Source organism: Musca domestica, unplaced genomic scaffold (genome assembly GCF_030504385.1).
Source record: "Musca domestica strain aabys unplaced genomic scaffold, Musca_domestica.polishedcontigs.V.1.1 892, whole genome shotgun sequence".
NCBI lineage: Eukaryota > Metazoa > Arthropoda > Insecta > Diptera > Muscidae > Musca > Musca domestica.
Genome location: NW_026712431.1, coordinates 33,149 through 51,933, shown reverse-complemented (window position 1 = coordinate 51,933; position 18,785 = coordinate 33,149). Strand labels below are relative to the sequence as shown.

The 18,785-nt window shown below is 37.2% G+C and overlaps 1 protein-coding gene across 1 annotated transcript in view; it reads left to right on the top strand.

Annotated features, from left to right (window-relative positions):
* Positions 1 to 17,447, top strand: part of LOC131806800 (uncharacterized) — a 33,404-nt gene extending 15,957 nt beyond the window's left edge. Inside the window, exons 2-3 of the mRNA XM_059131486.1 lie at positions 7,289 to 7,411; positions 14,584 to 17,447. Coding sequence (XP_058987469.1) covers positions 15,237 to 17,003 — 1,767 coding nt within the window. The 5' untranslated portion in view covers positions 7,289 to 7,411; positions 14,584 to 15,236 and the 3' untranslated portion in view covers positions 17,004 to 17,447. The remainder of the gene's footprint in view (positions 1 to 7,288; positions 7,412 to 14,583) is intronic.
* Positions 17,448 to 18,785: the final 1,338 nt, after the last annotated feature.

The following is an 18,785-nucleotide window of genomic DNA, read 5'->3' as shown; positions in this document are numbered from 1 at the left end:
ACTCGATCAATTTGTTTGTTTAAAAACTGCTGGACAACAAATGTTTTCTCATCGGAGAAAACCAAAATTAAATTCAGCAGTTCAACACTTTCGGCCAAGCGAAGCAGCTCTACAGCTCTTTTGAGTCTATTTTCTTTCAGTTGCGGTGTAAGTTCTTTAACTTTTTGGAATTTCAATGGTTACCTCGAGCTCATTTTTTAATATTTGCCGAATGAAATATTGCGATATGTTCAGCTCATGAGCCATTTTTCGGCCACTGTGACGCGTGTTTCGATCAAGTTGCCCAGATCGCTGACGTCGGACTACGCTACCAGTATCATGGTAGCGAGCGTTAATACGAGACACAAAAGATTTATTCACATTTAAATGCTGGAGTGCTCTAACGATAGCCACTTGTGGTTTTCCATCCAAATGTAAAGAAATCACACTGTCACGCTTGAATTCCATCACGAATACCTTTTTTTTGGAAAATTCTCACCAAAATGCTTTTGTGTGCTTGTAAACAATATAAGGAGCTGTCACTGGAATAATTTTAACAGCTGTCGGACGAGTGGCTTAGAAATGACAGCAATCTAAAGTTGGTTGAAGTTTTTTCATCTCACCCTGTACTGGCAATGCAGAAGTTAGTTTGTTTATATTTACTGGTAATGGGTTATTCGCCCGGAACAGACCCTAATGTTTGCTGGGAACTCGATTTAAGACCAAGTTTGGACCAAATCGAATATTCTCTTTGAGAATTATTCTACCTCACATACGGCCTGACAGAAAGACGGATCCACAGTTGAACCGACCACAAATGCCATGAAACAGACTTACATAGGGTCTGAAACCGTTATAGCGATAATACATTTTTGTCAGTATCATATGATATGTAGACACACAGGGCGGGAGCCTTGGGGTTACGATCCCTCCGATATGGCCATTTTTTGCATATTTCACATCTATCTATGTCCGAAATGATTTCGAAATGCTTTTAAGTGTACATCCTGCCTGAATCGGAGACTTTCGTTATAAATCCAAATTTCCTGAAATGGATTTTCAATCAGGCGCATTTTTTGGAACCAGCTAGTGAACCAACCAACCAAACCGTGATAGAAAGAGTCCTATGAAGCCCTAACATCGGCCCCAAATTCTTACCATTTTGCATAATTTATGGCTGTTCTTAGCCAAAGGAAAAATTGGTCATATTTCACACTAACAAGACAGCCAGTCGAGATGGCAATAGTCATTTGGAAAACTGCAATTGGGGCTATGACCAAGTTTTATTTGTTTGCTCCGGCCCAAAGAGGATCCATAAACAAACCAACAGCAGAATGTTGTTCACAACTAAAAGTTTTCTTTCTTCATTTTTTTTTTGGGTTTGTCTGTGCAGTGGGGCTTATCAAATTATTTACATATGTACATTCGTGGCGGATGTGCGAATGTGTGTGTGTGTGTGTGAGAGAGTGAGTGCGTTTAAAAGGCACTTAACGGACGTCCCCTAAGTGCTGTCTATTGAGAAAAACAAAGCAAACAAAGTTTCGTCCCTCCAACCAACCAACCAACCAGGTTAACCTAACAGCTAAAATTTTTTGTTTTTTAAAAACTATTTCAAAAAAAAAAAAAAGTAGAACAAAAACATGCGACATGTTGTTTAGTGCTACTGTCACTACCACTACATCTACTACTATTACAAGTACAACTACAACTACTTATGCCAAAGTGGCGGATCCTTGTTATTGTATTCTTTTGTTTGCTCTAAACGCAATTTTCTTAAAGGTCAACAGCGCGACGACTAAGTGCTTCTTCTTCTTCTTCGGCTTTCAGCAGTAGCTGCCATGATATGGCGCGAACTTTTTGCCCACATAGCGTGTCGTTGGTTATTGTTGCATTTTGCAAAAGTTTCTTCTTTTTTTTTTCTACCCGTCAGGGTCATGACTTTTATAGGCATATACGATGAGCTTAACGATAGAAAAAAAAAACAAAAATGAAATAATTACACCCCAGGCTAGCTAACATTCTGCCAACGGCTATGTCTTGTGTCTAGGATAATTTCCATTGAATTACACATGTGTACTTTCCATATATTATCTAAAAGGACTCATTCTTAGTCTAATATACATATGGACTGTGAGATTCCCATAGCTTGTATTGGCAAGAAATTAATCAATATTTGCAAATTGTTAGAGGTTTTCCTTATTGCGATGAGTGAGCGATTGACACAGATATCAACAGCCACGAGAAACTAAAGTATTCGACTGCATTCGAATATGTGAGTCACGGAGCTTTGTTAATTCCAATTTGAAAGATACAAAATGTACTCAAACTTCAAAATACTGTTCCGTGTTATATAGCAGGGTCGTTCAAAATGAGATCGGACAAAAATGCATGTGTATGATAAAAAGAGAATGTTCATGCAAAGGTATGAGTGAATGTTTGGTCATTCAAAGTGGTTGAACACAAAGTACTCTTTTTTATACCCTCAGCTACGTTGCTAGTTATACCTTTAGCCATATGGTTAGGGAGTGTATACAGGGTGAGATGAAAAAACTGCAACCAATTCAGACTGCTGTCATTTCTAAGCCTGTCGTCCGACAGCTGTTAAAATTATTCCAGTGACAGCTTATTATATTGTTTACAAGCGTACAAAAGCATTTTGGTGAGAATTTCCCAGAAAAAAAGTTATTCGTGATGGAATTCAAGCGTGATAGTGTGATTTCTTTATATTTGCCTGGAAAACGACAAGCGGATATCGTTAGAGCACTCCAGCATTTAAATGTGAATAAATCTTTTGTGTCTCGTACCATCGCTCGTTACCGTGATACTGGTAGCGTAGCCCGACGTCAAGGAAGTGGACGGAAGAAAACATATTCTGGAGGGTGTACTAAAGTATTGGCCACGCAAACATTTTGAAGGCAGACCTTGACCAACCAACAGGAAACAGCACCATCGCACTCAGCCCGCGCCACACAAAAATGGTTATTTCCAGCGCACCATGGCCACCAAAATCTCCGGATACCAACACATTGGACTTTTGTGTCTGGAGTATTTTGGAAAGCAAGGTTGGCACCAAAAAATACCAAAGTGTCGATCACCTCAAGTAAGAACTTCGCCGGGAATGGCCAAAATACCGCAAAGCAACATTTGGGCAGCGTGTGACGGTTTCATTGGCTGTTTGGAGGCCATAATTCGTGCCAAAGATGACCAATTCGAACAAATCTAAACTTATTCTAAAATTTGATGCTATTTCCGACATTTTTGCTTCCATTCAATAAAATAAAAAAAAATTGTAAAAATTATGGCTTTTGACTTTGTTGCAGTTTTTTTTATCTGTATAGCCCAGATACAGCGGTACGCTCCGATATTCGATATTTTGACGATTTTAGGGACTTTATTCACAGGAATTATTTCCAATTTCGTTTTTTAGAATTCGTAATGGGTACTACAGCCATTGACAAAAAATTGCATATACAGGCAGGCCCACGTCTTCGTAACGTGGTATAACGGTACCTCCCAAAATTCGGTTTTTTGATGATTTTAGCAACATTATTCACCGGAGTTGTTTCAAATTTCGTATTTAGATTTCATAGAAACTACAGTTTAGGCCAGAAAATTGGCTATGCAGGTCCAGGTCTTCGTATAAGCACCATACATATATTGTAATGGCTTATGATAAAAATTGCCTATGCAGGTCCACGTCTTCGTATAGACTCCAATATAATGACCATATTCGGTATTTTTAAGATTTTAACATTTTTTTAATTCGTTCAAAAATTTCCAAATCGTTCCAAATGCTGGATGGTATTCAAAGTTCTGTACGACCGTACCTACTGCTTTATACTTGTTTTTATTTATTAACTATTTCATTTGTATGTTTTTGTCACTCAAACCAACAGAGACAGCCTTGAATAATACGCACCACGGTCCTTCTTTCCTTCAATCAAGCCGGTAAAGACATTCACCATTAAACATTTATAAAGTTGTTCGTTTTTCTATTTCATATTTCATTAGCCCGTCCCGATAGACATCAAACACTTAATCAATTTTTAAAACTCTTTCTACGAAGGAGGGTGGTTTTTCTTCATTATTATTGTTGTTATTGTTACAAGGCCTAAGGATATATTTCGACGACTTTAAAACCCCTTGCATTTGTACACACAAATCTATACGCACATAAAACTGTCCCTACGGTGTCTCTAACCAGTTCCATCCCCCGTAACCAGTCCCATTTTTTTGTGGCATTGTTGCGTGTGGTTAATTAAATGTTCTGTTCAATTTAATTGGTTTTCTTAGCTTAGTTCTCATTTCCTCGGGTTTACAGGGAAGGTTTATTATAGTTCTGGGAATAGGGATGGCAGAGAATGAAATATGTATTTTCTTTTTAAAATTATTTCAAATGAATTATTAAGAAGTGTGGTAAATACTGCAGCGGTTTAAACAACTATTTTTAAGTCTTTGAAACGGATGATATTTAAATGGTCGAAGTTGATTGCAAACAGATTGCATAATTTTTATATTTTCCATCAAATCACTCAAGGCTAAAAAAAGATTGTCAATAAATTAGAGCCAATTTTGAAACAATAATTTTTAAGGACTTTTTCTATTGAGTCTCGGTTCAATTGGGTTTTTATGACAAATGAAATTTACAATAATATTTTAATAAATTGCCAAAAACAATTTTTCATTCTAACTATAAACTAAATCAATGGCCATATTCGAAGTTAAAAACGAAAACACCGTTCCATAGCTTTGCCATAAACGCTTGTCTGTCAGTTGGGTGGAAAACCCGTTCGTTCATACAACGGTGTTAAGACCTTACATGTTTCGTTTAACCTTTAAAGTAGTTGGCTAGTCTACGTTGCTCACATTTATAGCATAGTTCAAAAAGAATGGTATTTTATAGACAAGTTGGCTACGACTAATATTTTGAAATTGAGGCCAAAATTTTTTAAATAATTTCCAAAAAAAGATTAAAAAGTATGAATCGGTTTTGCCGACAGATGTATACCCTCAGCCAATGTTCGATTATTTTATTATATTTTGACTTGTGTTATGATTATCCAAATTGTTGACCCTCTATGGTGTAGGTTCCGAAGGAATTGACCAATATTGACCATTTCGTATCGGACCTAAATAAATATAATATAAATATTGTGACGTGCCAGATTTGGACAATATTTTTAGAAAATTTTAAGATGTGGGTGGGGTATAGTCGACCGAAGTATTCAATTTTTATAATTCATCAAATACACATAAAAAAATTGGTATGGGAAAATTTTCAAAAAAAAATCGAAGATTTATTGTAAAATTTATGCGAAATCATAAATTTTATATTCATCTTAGGTTTGCAGTTGAGAGAAATATTTGGATATAGAAAGTTACACATAATCGCTGACTCGTTTCGCAAGTTAGAACATGTATACATAAGTATTGGAATTTGTGACCGTTTGTGGGTGAGGTACCAGAAGTGGTTCGCAGATATATATCATCTTCAAAACAGATCTTGTGTTAGCGAAAATGTTTGTAGGTGTGAAATTTGGAGAGAGTTGGATGCTTATTTCGCTTTCTTTGAGCGTTTTGGTTTTCAAAATCTTGAACTCGCCTGATAATCTTTATAACAGTACTTGTGTTGATGCAAATATTGAGATATGCCAAGTCTGAATGGAATATGATGTTAATTCCGTGTTTTATGAACTTCATGGTATTCAAAATTTTGAACTTTTGTGGGGAAGGTACCTGAAGGAGTGGATCGATATATCCCATCTTTATAGTAGACCTTGTGTCAGAAGAAATAGTGCGAAGTGTAATATGAAGAGAACTGGATGTTTATATCAGATTTTATAATCGTTTAGGTTATTCAAAACATTGACCCTTTGTGGGGGAGGTACCAGAAGGAGTGGTCTGATCTCTACCATATTTAAAACTTGTGGAAATATTGAGATGTGCCAAGTCTGAATGGAATCGGATGATAGTTTGGTATTTTATGAGCTTCATGAATGTTCAAATTTTTTACCCTTTGGAGGTATCAGAAGGGGTGGACCGATACATTCCACACCTTGGATTAATAAAAATATTGTGATATGTGTAATTTGAAGACAATCGGGACACGTATATCACATTCTATAAGAGTTATAATTATGACAGTGGACCGATATTGTCCATTTTCTCACATGTTCTCACATCTTCCAAAGTTGGAGCAAAATCGGATTATCCTTTCTATTTCTGTGCAGTAAATTATTTTCTTTGAAAATTTCGACCATTTGTGGGAGAGGTACCAGAAGGATTGGACCGATATTGCCCATCTCCGGGCTCGATCTATGTTTGATAATAATATTAGAAAGAGTTATCGTACGTACATCCCTAGACCAACTCCAAATGTCCTGAATCGAAATTGGTCCAAAGAGACCTAGTGTCTAAAAAATGATATATACCCTCTCTATTCATATGGCGGAGGGTATAAAAACGGGCATTGATTTAGCGCTTAAGGGAGTTATAATTGTTCACAAGTTTGTCCTTCGATCCTAACCATATATTATTTAAATATTATGATGTGCCAATTTTAAACTATATCGGGTGCTCCCCGAATATTATAATTTTGTGGGGACACCTCTGAAAGAGTGGATAGGCTGATGAGAATCAGACATGAATTTGACATTCGAGAAAGCTATTATTATTTCAAATGTTGACCCTTTGTTGGTTAGGCACAAAAAGTAGTGGCCCAATTTTGTAAATTTTTGTACCTGCCTTATGACGATGTAGCGATTTTATATCGGCTGCTCCTAAAGCTCAATGTGATACTTTTAAACTTTTATTGGAGAAGTGGCATAATTAGTGGTCTGATTCGATGTAAGTTCATTGCTAGATCGACTCCAAATGTCCTGAAACGGATTTCGTCCAAAGAATCTTAGTGTCTAAAATTTAAATTTCAATATGGCACATTCTAGCCGAATCAAATTATATACATATATCTGTAGAATTGTACCTGAGGGTATAAAAAGATCTTAGGTTCGGCCGGGTCGAAGCTTAAATACCCTCGCACATAAGCAAAAAGGCATTTGAAAACATCTATACCAAGATTCAGTATTCGAGTGAGTTCCTTTGCTGCTGAAAGGAACGAGCTTGGTTTCATTGGCGTAGAAAGAAGACGTGCTTTCTATCCTTAAAAATGTAGAATTACGGTAATCTTGTGCGATTTTCCTAGTTGTTACTTCGTCCAATTTTTCCCAAGTTGTAAATCTTAGTTTGAAACAATAAAAAAGTTCCAATTAATCTAACCTAATGTGTTTTTTTTTTGTTCGTTTATTTTCAGACTCTTTGAATAAACCAAAAAAAAACTTATAAAAATATCATGAAGATTATAACGGAAACATTATATCAGATGTTGGAATTGGATTACATACTTTCTATAAAGACTCCAATTTGATATTCAAGTGTAAGTATAACCCATACGATATTATTGAGTGGCACATAAGATAAAAATAACACTGAGGTAAAAGTATTCAAAAGAAGTTCGCCGATAGGCTGTGAATTCGAAATGTTAAATTACAACATTTTCTCCGGCCGGTTTTTCGTGCCCGTTAGTTCGGATTTCCAAAAAATCTATTTGAAAAATTATTTCGGGTTAATTGTGCACTAAATGGTCAATATCAGTCCAAATGGCCTGAAATTTGACACTTCCGATGGAGTTTAACATAGAAGTAAGTATAGGCAACAAAGTCCAGCGCTATAATTTTTACATTTTTTTTACATTTTTGAACGTCGGAAATAGCATCAAATTTTAGAATAAGTTTAGATTTGTTCGAATTGGTAACCTTTGGCACGAATTATGGCCTTCAAACGGCCAATGAAACCGTCACACGCTGCCCGAATGTTGCTCTGCGGTATTTTGGTCCATTCCCGGCGAAGCGCTTGGTTGAGGTGATCGATACTTTGGTGCCAGCCTCGCTTTCCAAATTACTCCAGACACAATAGTCCAACGGATTTGTATCCCGAGATTTTGGTGGCCCTTATGCGCTGGAAATGAAGCGAGGAACCTCATTTTGTAACCATTCTTGGGTGGCGCGTGCTGATTGCGATGATGCTGAGTTCTTTTAAAATGTCCAAGGTCTGCGGCCAAAATGTTTGCGTGCCCAAGGCTTTAATACACCCTCCAGAATATTTTCGCGATAGTATTCGTCATTTATTATGATGCCACGGTCGGCGGCCCACACCATCACCATGGCCGGCGCTTGAGTTCTGGTTGCCAATCGAAGGTGCGCATTTTCAACTGACCTCTTTGGCAAGTAAACACGATCATTTTGTTTGTTTACAAACTGCCAGATAACAAATGTTTTTTCATCGGAGAAAACCAAATTCGGCAGTTCACCAATTTCGGCTAAGCAAAGCAACTCTTTAGCTCTTTTGAGTCTATTTTCTTTCTGTTGCGGTGTAAGTTCTTGCACTTTTTGGAATTTCAATGGCTTTACCCCGAGCTCATTTTTCAATATTTGCCGAATGGAAAATTGCGATATAATTAGCTCACGAGCCATTTTTCGGCGATTTATTTACATTTAAATGCTGGAGTGCTCTAACGATAGTCACTTGTGGATTTCCAGCCAAATATAAAGAAATCACACTATCACGCTTGAACTCCATCACGAATAACTTTTTTTCTGGCAAAATGTTCAACAATTTGCTTTTGTACGCTTGGAAACAATATAATGAGCTGACACTAGAATAGTTTTAACAGCTGTCGGATGAGTGGCTTAAAAATGTCTACAGTCTGAGGTTGGTTGCAGTTTTTCATCACCCTACATATCGCATTGGGTGCATCAAATATGTAAAATCGGCCGAAAATATATATGGGGGCTATATCTAAATCGTAACCGATTTCAGTAAAATTTGGCAGTTTTTTTTGTACCAGATTTCGTCGCTCTGTCCGAATTTCATTGGAATCGGGAATACGTATCGTGTTTGGTTCATCAAATATATGAAATGGGCCGAAAATATTTCTGGGAGCTATATCCAAATCTGAACCGATATCAATATAATTTGGCGAATTCATTTTTGTTTCAAATTCCGTAACGCATTCTATATTTGGAGACTGTATCTGTAATCGATCAATAGATATGTGCATATAAAATCTAAATGTTTGGGAAGTACCTAAGATTCTGATGCTATGCCTCCAGTTCCAAGTGGAATTTCAAAAATGTATATAGCCTATGTTACTTTCAGGCGATGTTGTAGTACAATTGGAAATTTTCAGGAAAATCTGTTCAGGGGTTTCGAGCCCATAAATTACAAACAAACATGCAACCATTTTCCTCTTTTATAGTAATAGATACCCTTCCGGGGGCTAAAGTGCTCAGAAGGAACTCCTTTTGTGGATTTTCAAACAATTTCATTGAAAAATTTGACTACAATCATCAAAATACCAAATAACGGGGGTACCGTTATATGGGGGATATACGATATCGTGGACCGATATAGCCCATCTTAGAACTTGACTTGGCTACAGACAAAAGACTGATCTGTGCAAAACGACGCAAGTCGGGGCTCTAGTGTACTTTGTTATGTCTAATATACCCCCCATACTATGTATGGTGGAGGGTATAAAAAGGCTAAAATTGATGAAGCCCACTTCACATAATACAATATTTCATGCATTAAGTACTTCTGGTACCTTCATAGTCCCTAAACTCAGCCTAGTATTTTTAGCTCGGCAAAGGTATATCTCATTTCCGTTCATCCAAAATTATTTCCCCCTCCCCCCATTTCATGTTCATGCTGAAGTGGCAAATTGTCGCGTCGGCAAAGAGCTTTTTGTGGTCCCTAGTTTTTCCCCATACCTGCAAATTATTGCATGCCAATTTATTACTAATTCCTAATACCTTTGATGCAATTGAGACACATAAATCAGAATTATTCCATAATACGATTACGGTCAATATGATGGCACACAAGGTTGTAAAAAAATTATCCTCTTTATGCTTTTGCAGCATCCCACCTATTGGTCATAATCTATTTAGCCACTAATTACCAATCATATGGGAGGTGATGTGATGTGACGTGCACTCACATCTCCCCGTGGTGGCCACAAATTGACCATGAATTGATTATATAAACATTGTCATGGTATTAGTTGCAGACTTCAGTGTTTGGTTTTTGTTTGTTTGCTAATATCACATTCATTCATTTATTCGTGCACTCACTAGTTCTGGAGGTACCAACCACCGCCACCACTGCCACCTGATGATTTGCAATCGATGTTTGTATGCACATGCATGTGCCTTAGTGTGGTCAAATAGTTTTTTCGCCATCGTTTACAAATGTCATTTAAAGTGCTCAATTTGAATGAATATTTAATGGAACACAATTTAATTACATAAAACAAGGAAAGGGACGGATGAGGATACAAAGTATAGGTGAATTGGGTCTAAAGAAAGTTTGTGTAATTTTGTTTGTATTGTAGAATCGATTGGAATTGAAACGGTTCATTAAATTTACATAAAAATAACGGGTTTAGCCCTAGGCTTCTTTGGACGAAATCCGTTTCAGGAAATTTGGAGTCGATCTAGGAGTGTCCGTCCGTCTCTCTCTCTCTCTCTCTGGCTGGTACGCACGATTACTCTAAAGGGATGTGGCCTAAACTAGGTAGATTGTAATATTATTATCAGATTTTGATCAAGTTCGGAGATGGGCAATATTAGGCCACTACTTCTGGTACCTACGATGGTACGCACGATTATTCTAAAGGGACGTGGCCGAAACTTGATAGATTGTAATATTTTTTTTTATCAAACTTAGATCAAGTTCGAAGATGGGTAATATTGGTCCACTACTTCTGGTATCTACTCCACATCTCATAAAACAAGGAAGAGTAATCCGATTTTGTTCAAACTTTGCAAATCCCAATATTTATATCAGTGCTGGGTCAGATGATATATAGATAAAATTGACAATATGGACCCACTCCGTCTAGTACCACCCTCCCCCACAGAGGGTTAAATTTGGAATAAGCAAAACTTTTAGGAAATGTGAGATATTTCAACACAAGATCTGGTGAGAAGATCGAATATGGCGGGCCACTCCTTCTGCTACCTCTTCCACAAAGAATCAACATTTTGAATAACCATAACGCTCATAAAATGTAAAACAAGCATCCGACTCTTTTCAAACTTCTCACAAGATCTATTGGGAAGATGGGATGAAGCGGACCACATAATTCTGGTACCTCCTCCACAAGGGGTCAACATTTTGAGTATTTACAACCCTTAAAAAGACCCACCAAGTAGGCTTCGCAAGTCCATAACAACAGAGCTCTGGCAACGCAAGTCAGTTTTGAGATCTTGAGCGATTTCACGGATCAAACGTTGGAAGGGCAATTTGCGGATCAACAATTCAGTACTCTTCTGGTAACGACGGATTTCACGCAAAGCAACTGTACCAGGATGGAAGCGATGAGGCTTCTTGCGAAACATGTCACTAATTCTCTTTAAATTAAGTATATTTTAATGTTTCCTCAACCAGAGACTGCCTTTGATACCTCCGTCACAAGGAGTCAAACTTTTAAATAAATACGTTCACTTTTGGCGGGTGTGTCAATAATCACCCTATTTGGTTTGGTATTACACAGTTTGTGTAGAACAAACGTGAAATCGGACTAAGATAGTGCTTTAAGTACAGGGTGAGATTAAAAACGCATCAAAGTCATACGCCATAATTTTTATATATATATTTTTTTATTTTATTGAATGAAGGCAAAAAATGTCGGAAATAGCATCAAATTTTAGAATAAGTTTAGATTTGATCGAATTGGTCACCTTTGGCACGAACTATGGCCTTCAAACGGCCAATGGTATTTTTTAGTGCTAACTTTTTTGTCCAAAATACTCCAGACACAATAGTCCAACGGATTGGTATCCGGAGATTTTGGTGGCCATTGTGCGCTGGAAATGAAGTGAGGAACCTCAGTTTGTAACCATTCTTGGGTGGCGCGTGCTGAGTCCTGTTGGAATGTCGAAGGTATGCGGCCAAAATGTTTGCGTGCCCAAGGCTTTAATACATCCTCCAGAATATTTTCGCGATAATAGTCGGCATTTATTCTGATGCCTTGGTCGATTAATACGAGCGCTATAGTTCCATATGTATGTTTCATCCGATTTGGTGTTTAAGTCCGTCTCATTCGTAATATGCACTCCACAAGAATGATATTTGGCACTAGATATCAGATGCAGCCCAGAAATATATCTGCCAAATTTTATTAAGATTTTGGCACATCCCACCGACTTTAATCTAGAGGCAAATATATCAAATTTGGTGAAAATCGGGTCAGATATAGCTATAGCTCCCAAATATGTATATGTATCACATTCGTAATATGCATTCAACAACAATGATATTTGGTACCAGATATCTTTGCAAAATTTAATCGAGATCGGCTAAGACTTAGTTATAGATTCCTTAAATATTCTTTATCCGATTTCAAGTTTATTGTGCAAACTTCGGCTACAACAACCTACAACACTATGTGTTGGGGGTATTATAAGTTTGATTGGGCCAGAATTTATGTAACACCTCGAAATATTGGTTTCCCATATAGGAAAGTATATATGGGTCTTCCTAGCTCGCCGAGCTGAGTCGATCTAGCTATGTATGTCCGTCCGTCCGTCTGTCCGTCTGTCCATGTTAATTTGTAATCACTCTACAGGTCGCAATTATGGCCCGATCTTCACGAAATTTAAAATGTAGGTGGGGTTAATGTCAGAATAGAACCCTATTTCTTTTGGAGATGATCGCCAAATGTTTAGGGGTTGAAATGGACCAAATACTGAAAAAATGTCGGATTTTGCAGTAGCTATACACGTCGCAATTATAGACCAATCGACGCGGAATTTCGCATGTAGCTAGAGTTTAGGGCGGGGAAGAAGCCTACCAATTTAGGTGGTCATCGGATTATATTTAGCGGGTAAAATAGACCATATCTTTTGTATTGAAAAACTTCGAAATTTTTCATAAAACCGCGAATATTTTAAATCCCGGCGAAATCACAAAGCCATGACAGGGTTACTTCTGATCTTTACATTGATGTTAACATCCAATAAATCGTATATATAGCAAAATATGTGCGATATATATGTCTATCAAAGAAGATATGCTTGAAAGATCTCTTATATGTCGAGAACGGCTGAACTGATTTCGACAGTTCTCATTAATTCAAAATGGCCTCTTAGCAAGAAACAAAATACGTCTAAAAAAATCGCATAAAAATATCTCTCTAAAGATGAAAATATTGATTTTATAATATTTTCTCATAGTTTTTCAATTTTGTCATATTTTTGGCATATTTTCATTTTGAATTAAACATTTGGTAATATTTCTACAGCTAAGAAAACTAAGTAGTTAGGATATCAGGATATCATATACAGATCGCATTTATGGCCCGATCCTTACGAAATTTTGCATGGGGATAAGATGAGGGTCAGAATAGAAGCCTACTCTTTTTGGAGATGATCGAAAACTGCAAAATTGTCAGCAGGTCGTAATTATCGTCCGATCCTCAGGCACATTTGAATGGGGGTTATCGGACATTGCAAAAGCCAAGCAGTTTTGGATGGCCATCCAAAAATATTCAATGTGCGAAATAGTTTGCCAACTTTTGTAGACAAAATACTTGGAGAATTCACAAATACAGGAAAGACGCACTTCTGACTATTTCGTTGACGCTGATTTAGTTGAAGAATATAGTCAAATGGCTGTATCTCATATAGATGCGTTTCAGTCTAAAAACAAAAAATAAATGTTAATCTTTTGCCACTTCTGAGAGATTAATGGTCTTTGTGAAATATTGGTTCCGGATCTAGGAAGACCATTTACGTGCAACATCTACCAATAAATTGGAAATGAGCAAATTAGTTTAAGTTGCTATTATTGGAAAATTAGAGAACTAAACCTGATGGTTTTCTTTTATTATTTGTCACAATATCTTGTGAAATTCTTTCGAGTATCTCGCCTATATAAACTGTATCGTTTATTATAGTGTTGTAGGGTATTCAACGGTCGGCCCCGCTCGACTGTAGCCTTTGCTTACTTGTTTTTAATATAATTCCTCTTGAAGTGATTTCATGCACTCTATATCACTGTCTTTTGGTATAAAAGATAAAATTGTCTCCGTCAAATTTAGTGAAAAATGATTCAGAATTGGATATGCCTCCCATATATTAGTTCCCTCTAAAAGCAAATTATAACTGGTGGTATGATCTACTTTAAATAAATTCTTTTGTTACGGGAGCTCTACTAGGTATTCATAGTGGCGTAGGGTATCATATAGCCGGTTCCTCCCGACTTTGGAATTTTCCTTACTGGTTTTACCTGTATTAAATGAAGTATGAAAATGAATACTTCGATCAACTATATTTGGTACCTCACGCACATTTTAACATTGTCTTAAAATTATCACAATCCAATACGAAATGGACAAAATTGGCTCATCTGTCGGTAAAACCGACTTCTTTTTTTTAAATGGCATAATAAAACCAACAACATCGATCACAACACTAGCACTCCTTTTACTTTTACCAAAATTTCTCCAATAATACCTTGTTTTTTTTCTTCTTTTACTTGCAGTACCTCAGTAAAACATTTCTCCTTCTTTAACCGGAAGACCAAAGCTCTCACACACACACCTTCAGACACAAAGGCCACGCACACACAACCAAACAGAACAAGAAAGCAGAAGGGACACTGCAACAAACTGCAATGCGGTACCAGAAAACTCGTAAAAAATATTCCAATTACAACAACAACAACAATCGAAGCAGCAGCAAAAACAACTACAGCACCAACAAAATTACTAATTATAGCACATCATTAGCAATAAATTTCAACAAATATCGACTAAAGAGTTTAAGTAAACAAACAAAAACAACAGCAACAACAACTACAGCCACAAATCATTTTTATCATCGCACAGCAACAACAACTAGAAAAAGACGAACAGCAACAACAAATTAAGTACAAAACTAAAGCATACTTAGTAGTAATTAATTTCCATTAGCGGCTAGACTAGAATCAAATCAAAAAAGAAAACAGGATTACCCCAAATAACTATTTCGTCGTATAGCACGGAACAGCATCCATCGCCAAGATCCTCCAAAGAGGTTAAAAAATTAATCTTCGGTTACATTTTTTTTTAATTTCAACAACAAGGACAACTGAAAGAAGCTCCTGAACACAAATAAAACGGACCGACAACAGAGCGTTTCTTTTTCAAAAGGGTCATGTTTGAAAAACCGCCCATTTGGGTTATAGTTGTGGGCCTATATGTCTGCATTTTGATATGGTTGATCTCAGTCCAGGAACCGGTTATGTATGATGCCTCATCCGCCATTATAAGCAGTGGAAGCATCAACAGCAACAACAACAGATATAATTTACAACAACTCAATGATGTTCCTCCATCGTTACAGCAACGTGTTGGCCGGGGTGATCGTGATGTCAAGGAGATAGGTCCCCCCTTTTCGGGCAGACATTTGTCATTTAGTGATCTAAATGCCTCCAGCACTATCACAACTACCTTGAATTGGAATGTAAGCAACGGTAACAGCAGCAGCAGCAGCCAAACAACATCATCCAATCGTACTGGGGAGGCCATACAGAGTACCACCACGGTTACTGATCTCCTAGCCAATATTCATTCATTAACTTCTAGTCTGGGAACGGGTGTTCTCGAAACGATACAAAGACCCACACCATCATGGATAAAAATGACTGCTGTTTCTTCAGCACTGCCGGAAGAAGACTTCAATCATTTGATAGATTTAAACGACTTCCATTATCTTGTGCCTCAGCCGGTGTGTAGCTCAAATGTGGAAGCCCTAATACTGGTGCACTCGGCACCGCACAACCAACCGAAACGGCAAATAATACGCGAAACATGGGCCAGCATTGGTCGCCATATGGTCGATGCACCCATTCGGGTGCTATTTCTATTGGGTGCTGTCCAAGAGGAATCTTTGCAGCATGACGTCATCAGGGAGAACACTGAATATGGCGACATCATTCAAGGTTCTTTTATGGATGATTATCGCAATATGACCTATAAGCATGTCATGGCTTTTAAATGGTTCCTCTACAATTGCCCTGATGCCCAGATCTTGATCAAGGTGGATGATGATGTCTATGTAAATACACCGCAATTAATTAAATATCTCAAGGCTGAGCAGCAAAATGATAATGCCACAACAGCCCCAAAACATGCTGCGGATAAGGGACTGGGAGCGTCGGCGACGGCCGAAGAGGAGGAACAACAAGAAGCAAATAAACCCACCATTATAACTCTTAATGATACAACCAAAAAGACAAAATCCACCAAAAAATCTCTTTACGAGTCATTGAAAAATTTTGCAAATTCATTCAGTTCATCATTGTCATCCGCATCCGAATCGAGAGAAAATTTTACCGCCTCGACGAGGCTCTTTCACCGACCACAAAATCTACTGTTTTGCCAGAAGATCACCGGTTCATTGGTTAAACGTTCCTATCGTTCCAAGTGGCGTGTCAGCTTCAAAGAATATTCCGAACGTTATTATCCACCCTATTGTCCCGGCTATGCCATTATCTATTCACCGGATGTGGTGCTACGTCTGTATAATGCCGCTCAAAATTTTAAATACTTTTGGATCGATGATGTCCACATAACCGGTGTTCTGGCCCAGCAAACCAACACAACTATAACCACCTCATCACATTATGTTCTCTACAGTGACGAATGTGAACGTCTATTGACGGGCAAGACTGATCTCCAAGATACGGAATTTTTGTTCGCCTGGCACAGTATATCGGCGCAGCAAATTAAAGCCATTTGGCATCTGCAAATGATGTCGCTCACCTCGCCGGATGATTTGCTCTACACCAGAAGCACTAACCATAACAGCAGCCACAGACGAAAGAAGTCAAGGATACGCCAAGAAATCTCCAAGAATTCAAGATTAGCCTACAATATCACTACCAACAATTTGATAACGACGGCGGAAGGCTTCAGATAGTAGACCCTCTCTCTCTTTCTCTCCAAGCATCAAATGGTGGCCCACCTGCACCAGCGAACGAACGACAAGGAAGCAGAAGTATAAAGAAACGCTTACATTAGTTTAGGTTTATTACTATGATTATAATTACATATTATAAATATATATATAAACAAATATTGGTTCTTATTTTGTTTAATTTTAATTTGTTTTTTTTTTTTTTCCTGTGTCATTGTAAACTGAAGAAACCCACAAAATACTGGCTTTATTTTAAATATTTTACCTAAAATAAATTAAAAAAATATATATATTATTTATTTGAGAAGAAATGAAATTAAAAATAGAAACAAAAAGAAAAAAAAAACTAAACGTAATGACATTTGCATTGTAATGTATTTAATATATAATTTTAATAAATTTACTCAGATGTGCCCCTGTGGTATGGTAAAATTTGTTAAATGTAAATATATCTCCTTGAGTGTTTATTTTGTCGTTTCATAGGGTGGGTTTGGGCTGGTTATTGGAAAAATATTTTTAAGATCAATGGAAAATAATACTTTAGTTCCAAAAATATATTTTTTTTTTTGAATTATCTGAAGGTTTTTCTGCTATATCCGATCTTTACGCCAGATCTTGTGATAGTAACATATGTTGGGACTTGCGAAGATCGAAAAGAATCGTATGCTTATCTTGCCATTATATTAAGGTCTATACCACGACGTGAACCTGCCTAGGCAACTGTTGTCATAAGCCATTACAATATTCAAATGCGAAATTTAAAAAAAATCGGTGAATAATGTTGCTAAAATCATCAAAATACCGAATATTGGAAGATGCCATTATATAGGGGCTATAAAAACGGCACACCCAATTTTCTGTTTGGGCTGAAGTATTCATTACGAACTTTAAATACCAAATTTGAAACATTTCCGGTGAATAATGTCACTTAAATCGCCAAAATACCGAAAATAGTACCCTTCTATTTTCTCATTATATGGTGGCTATACCAAAACGTGGAACTGCACAGACAATTTTCTGTCGTAGGATGTAGTATCGAGCTTCAAATACCAAATTTGATACAATTCCCGTGAATTATGTGGCTAAAATCAACAAAATACCGAATTTTGGGAGGTACCGTTATACCGGGGCTATACGAAGACCTGGACCTGCATAGACAATTTTCTTCCTTAGGCTGTAGTATCCATTACGAACTTCAAATACCAAATTTGAAACATTTCCGGATAATAATGTCGCTAAAATCGTCAGAATACCAAATATCGGGAGGTACCGTTATGTGGGCGCTATACGGAGACGTGGACCTACATGACCCATTTTCAATACCAAAAGTATTGATATAATATGCATTTGAGTTAAATTTTATCAATTTCGTTCGGAAGCTAGAGTGATTTCCAAAGACGGACGGACATCTCTAAATCGCCATTCAATTTTATGCTGATCAAGTTATGCTTTGTGGGATCTAAAATGTATATTTCGAGGTGTTATAAACGGAATGACAAACTTAATATAGCCTCCATACTATGGTAGAGGGCATAAAAATGACCGATTTGGAGGAAGTACCAAAATGAGTGGTCCGTTTTATCATATCTTCATACCAGGCCTAGAGTTGGTAGAAATATTGGGATGTGCGAAATTTGAAGACAATCGGACTCTTATTTCACATTTTGATTATGCAGAAGTAGCGGGTCGGTACTGTCCATTTTCTCACCTGAACTAGCACTGATATAAATATTAGGATGTGAAGATACAAAAAGATGTCAACCTATATTGCTTATATCCGAACTC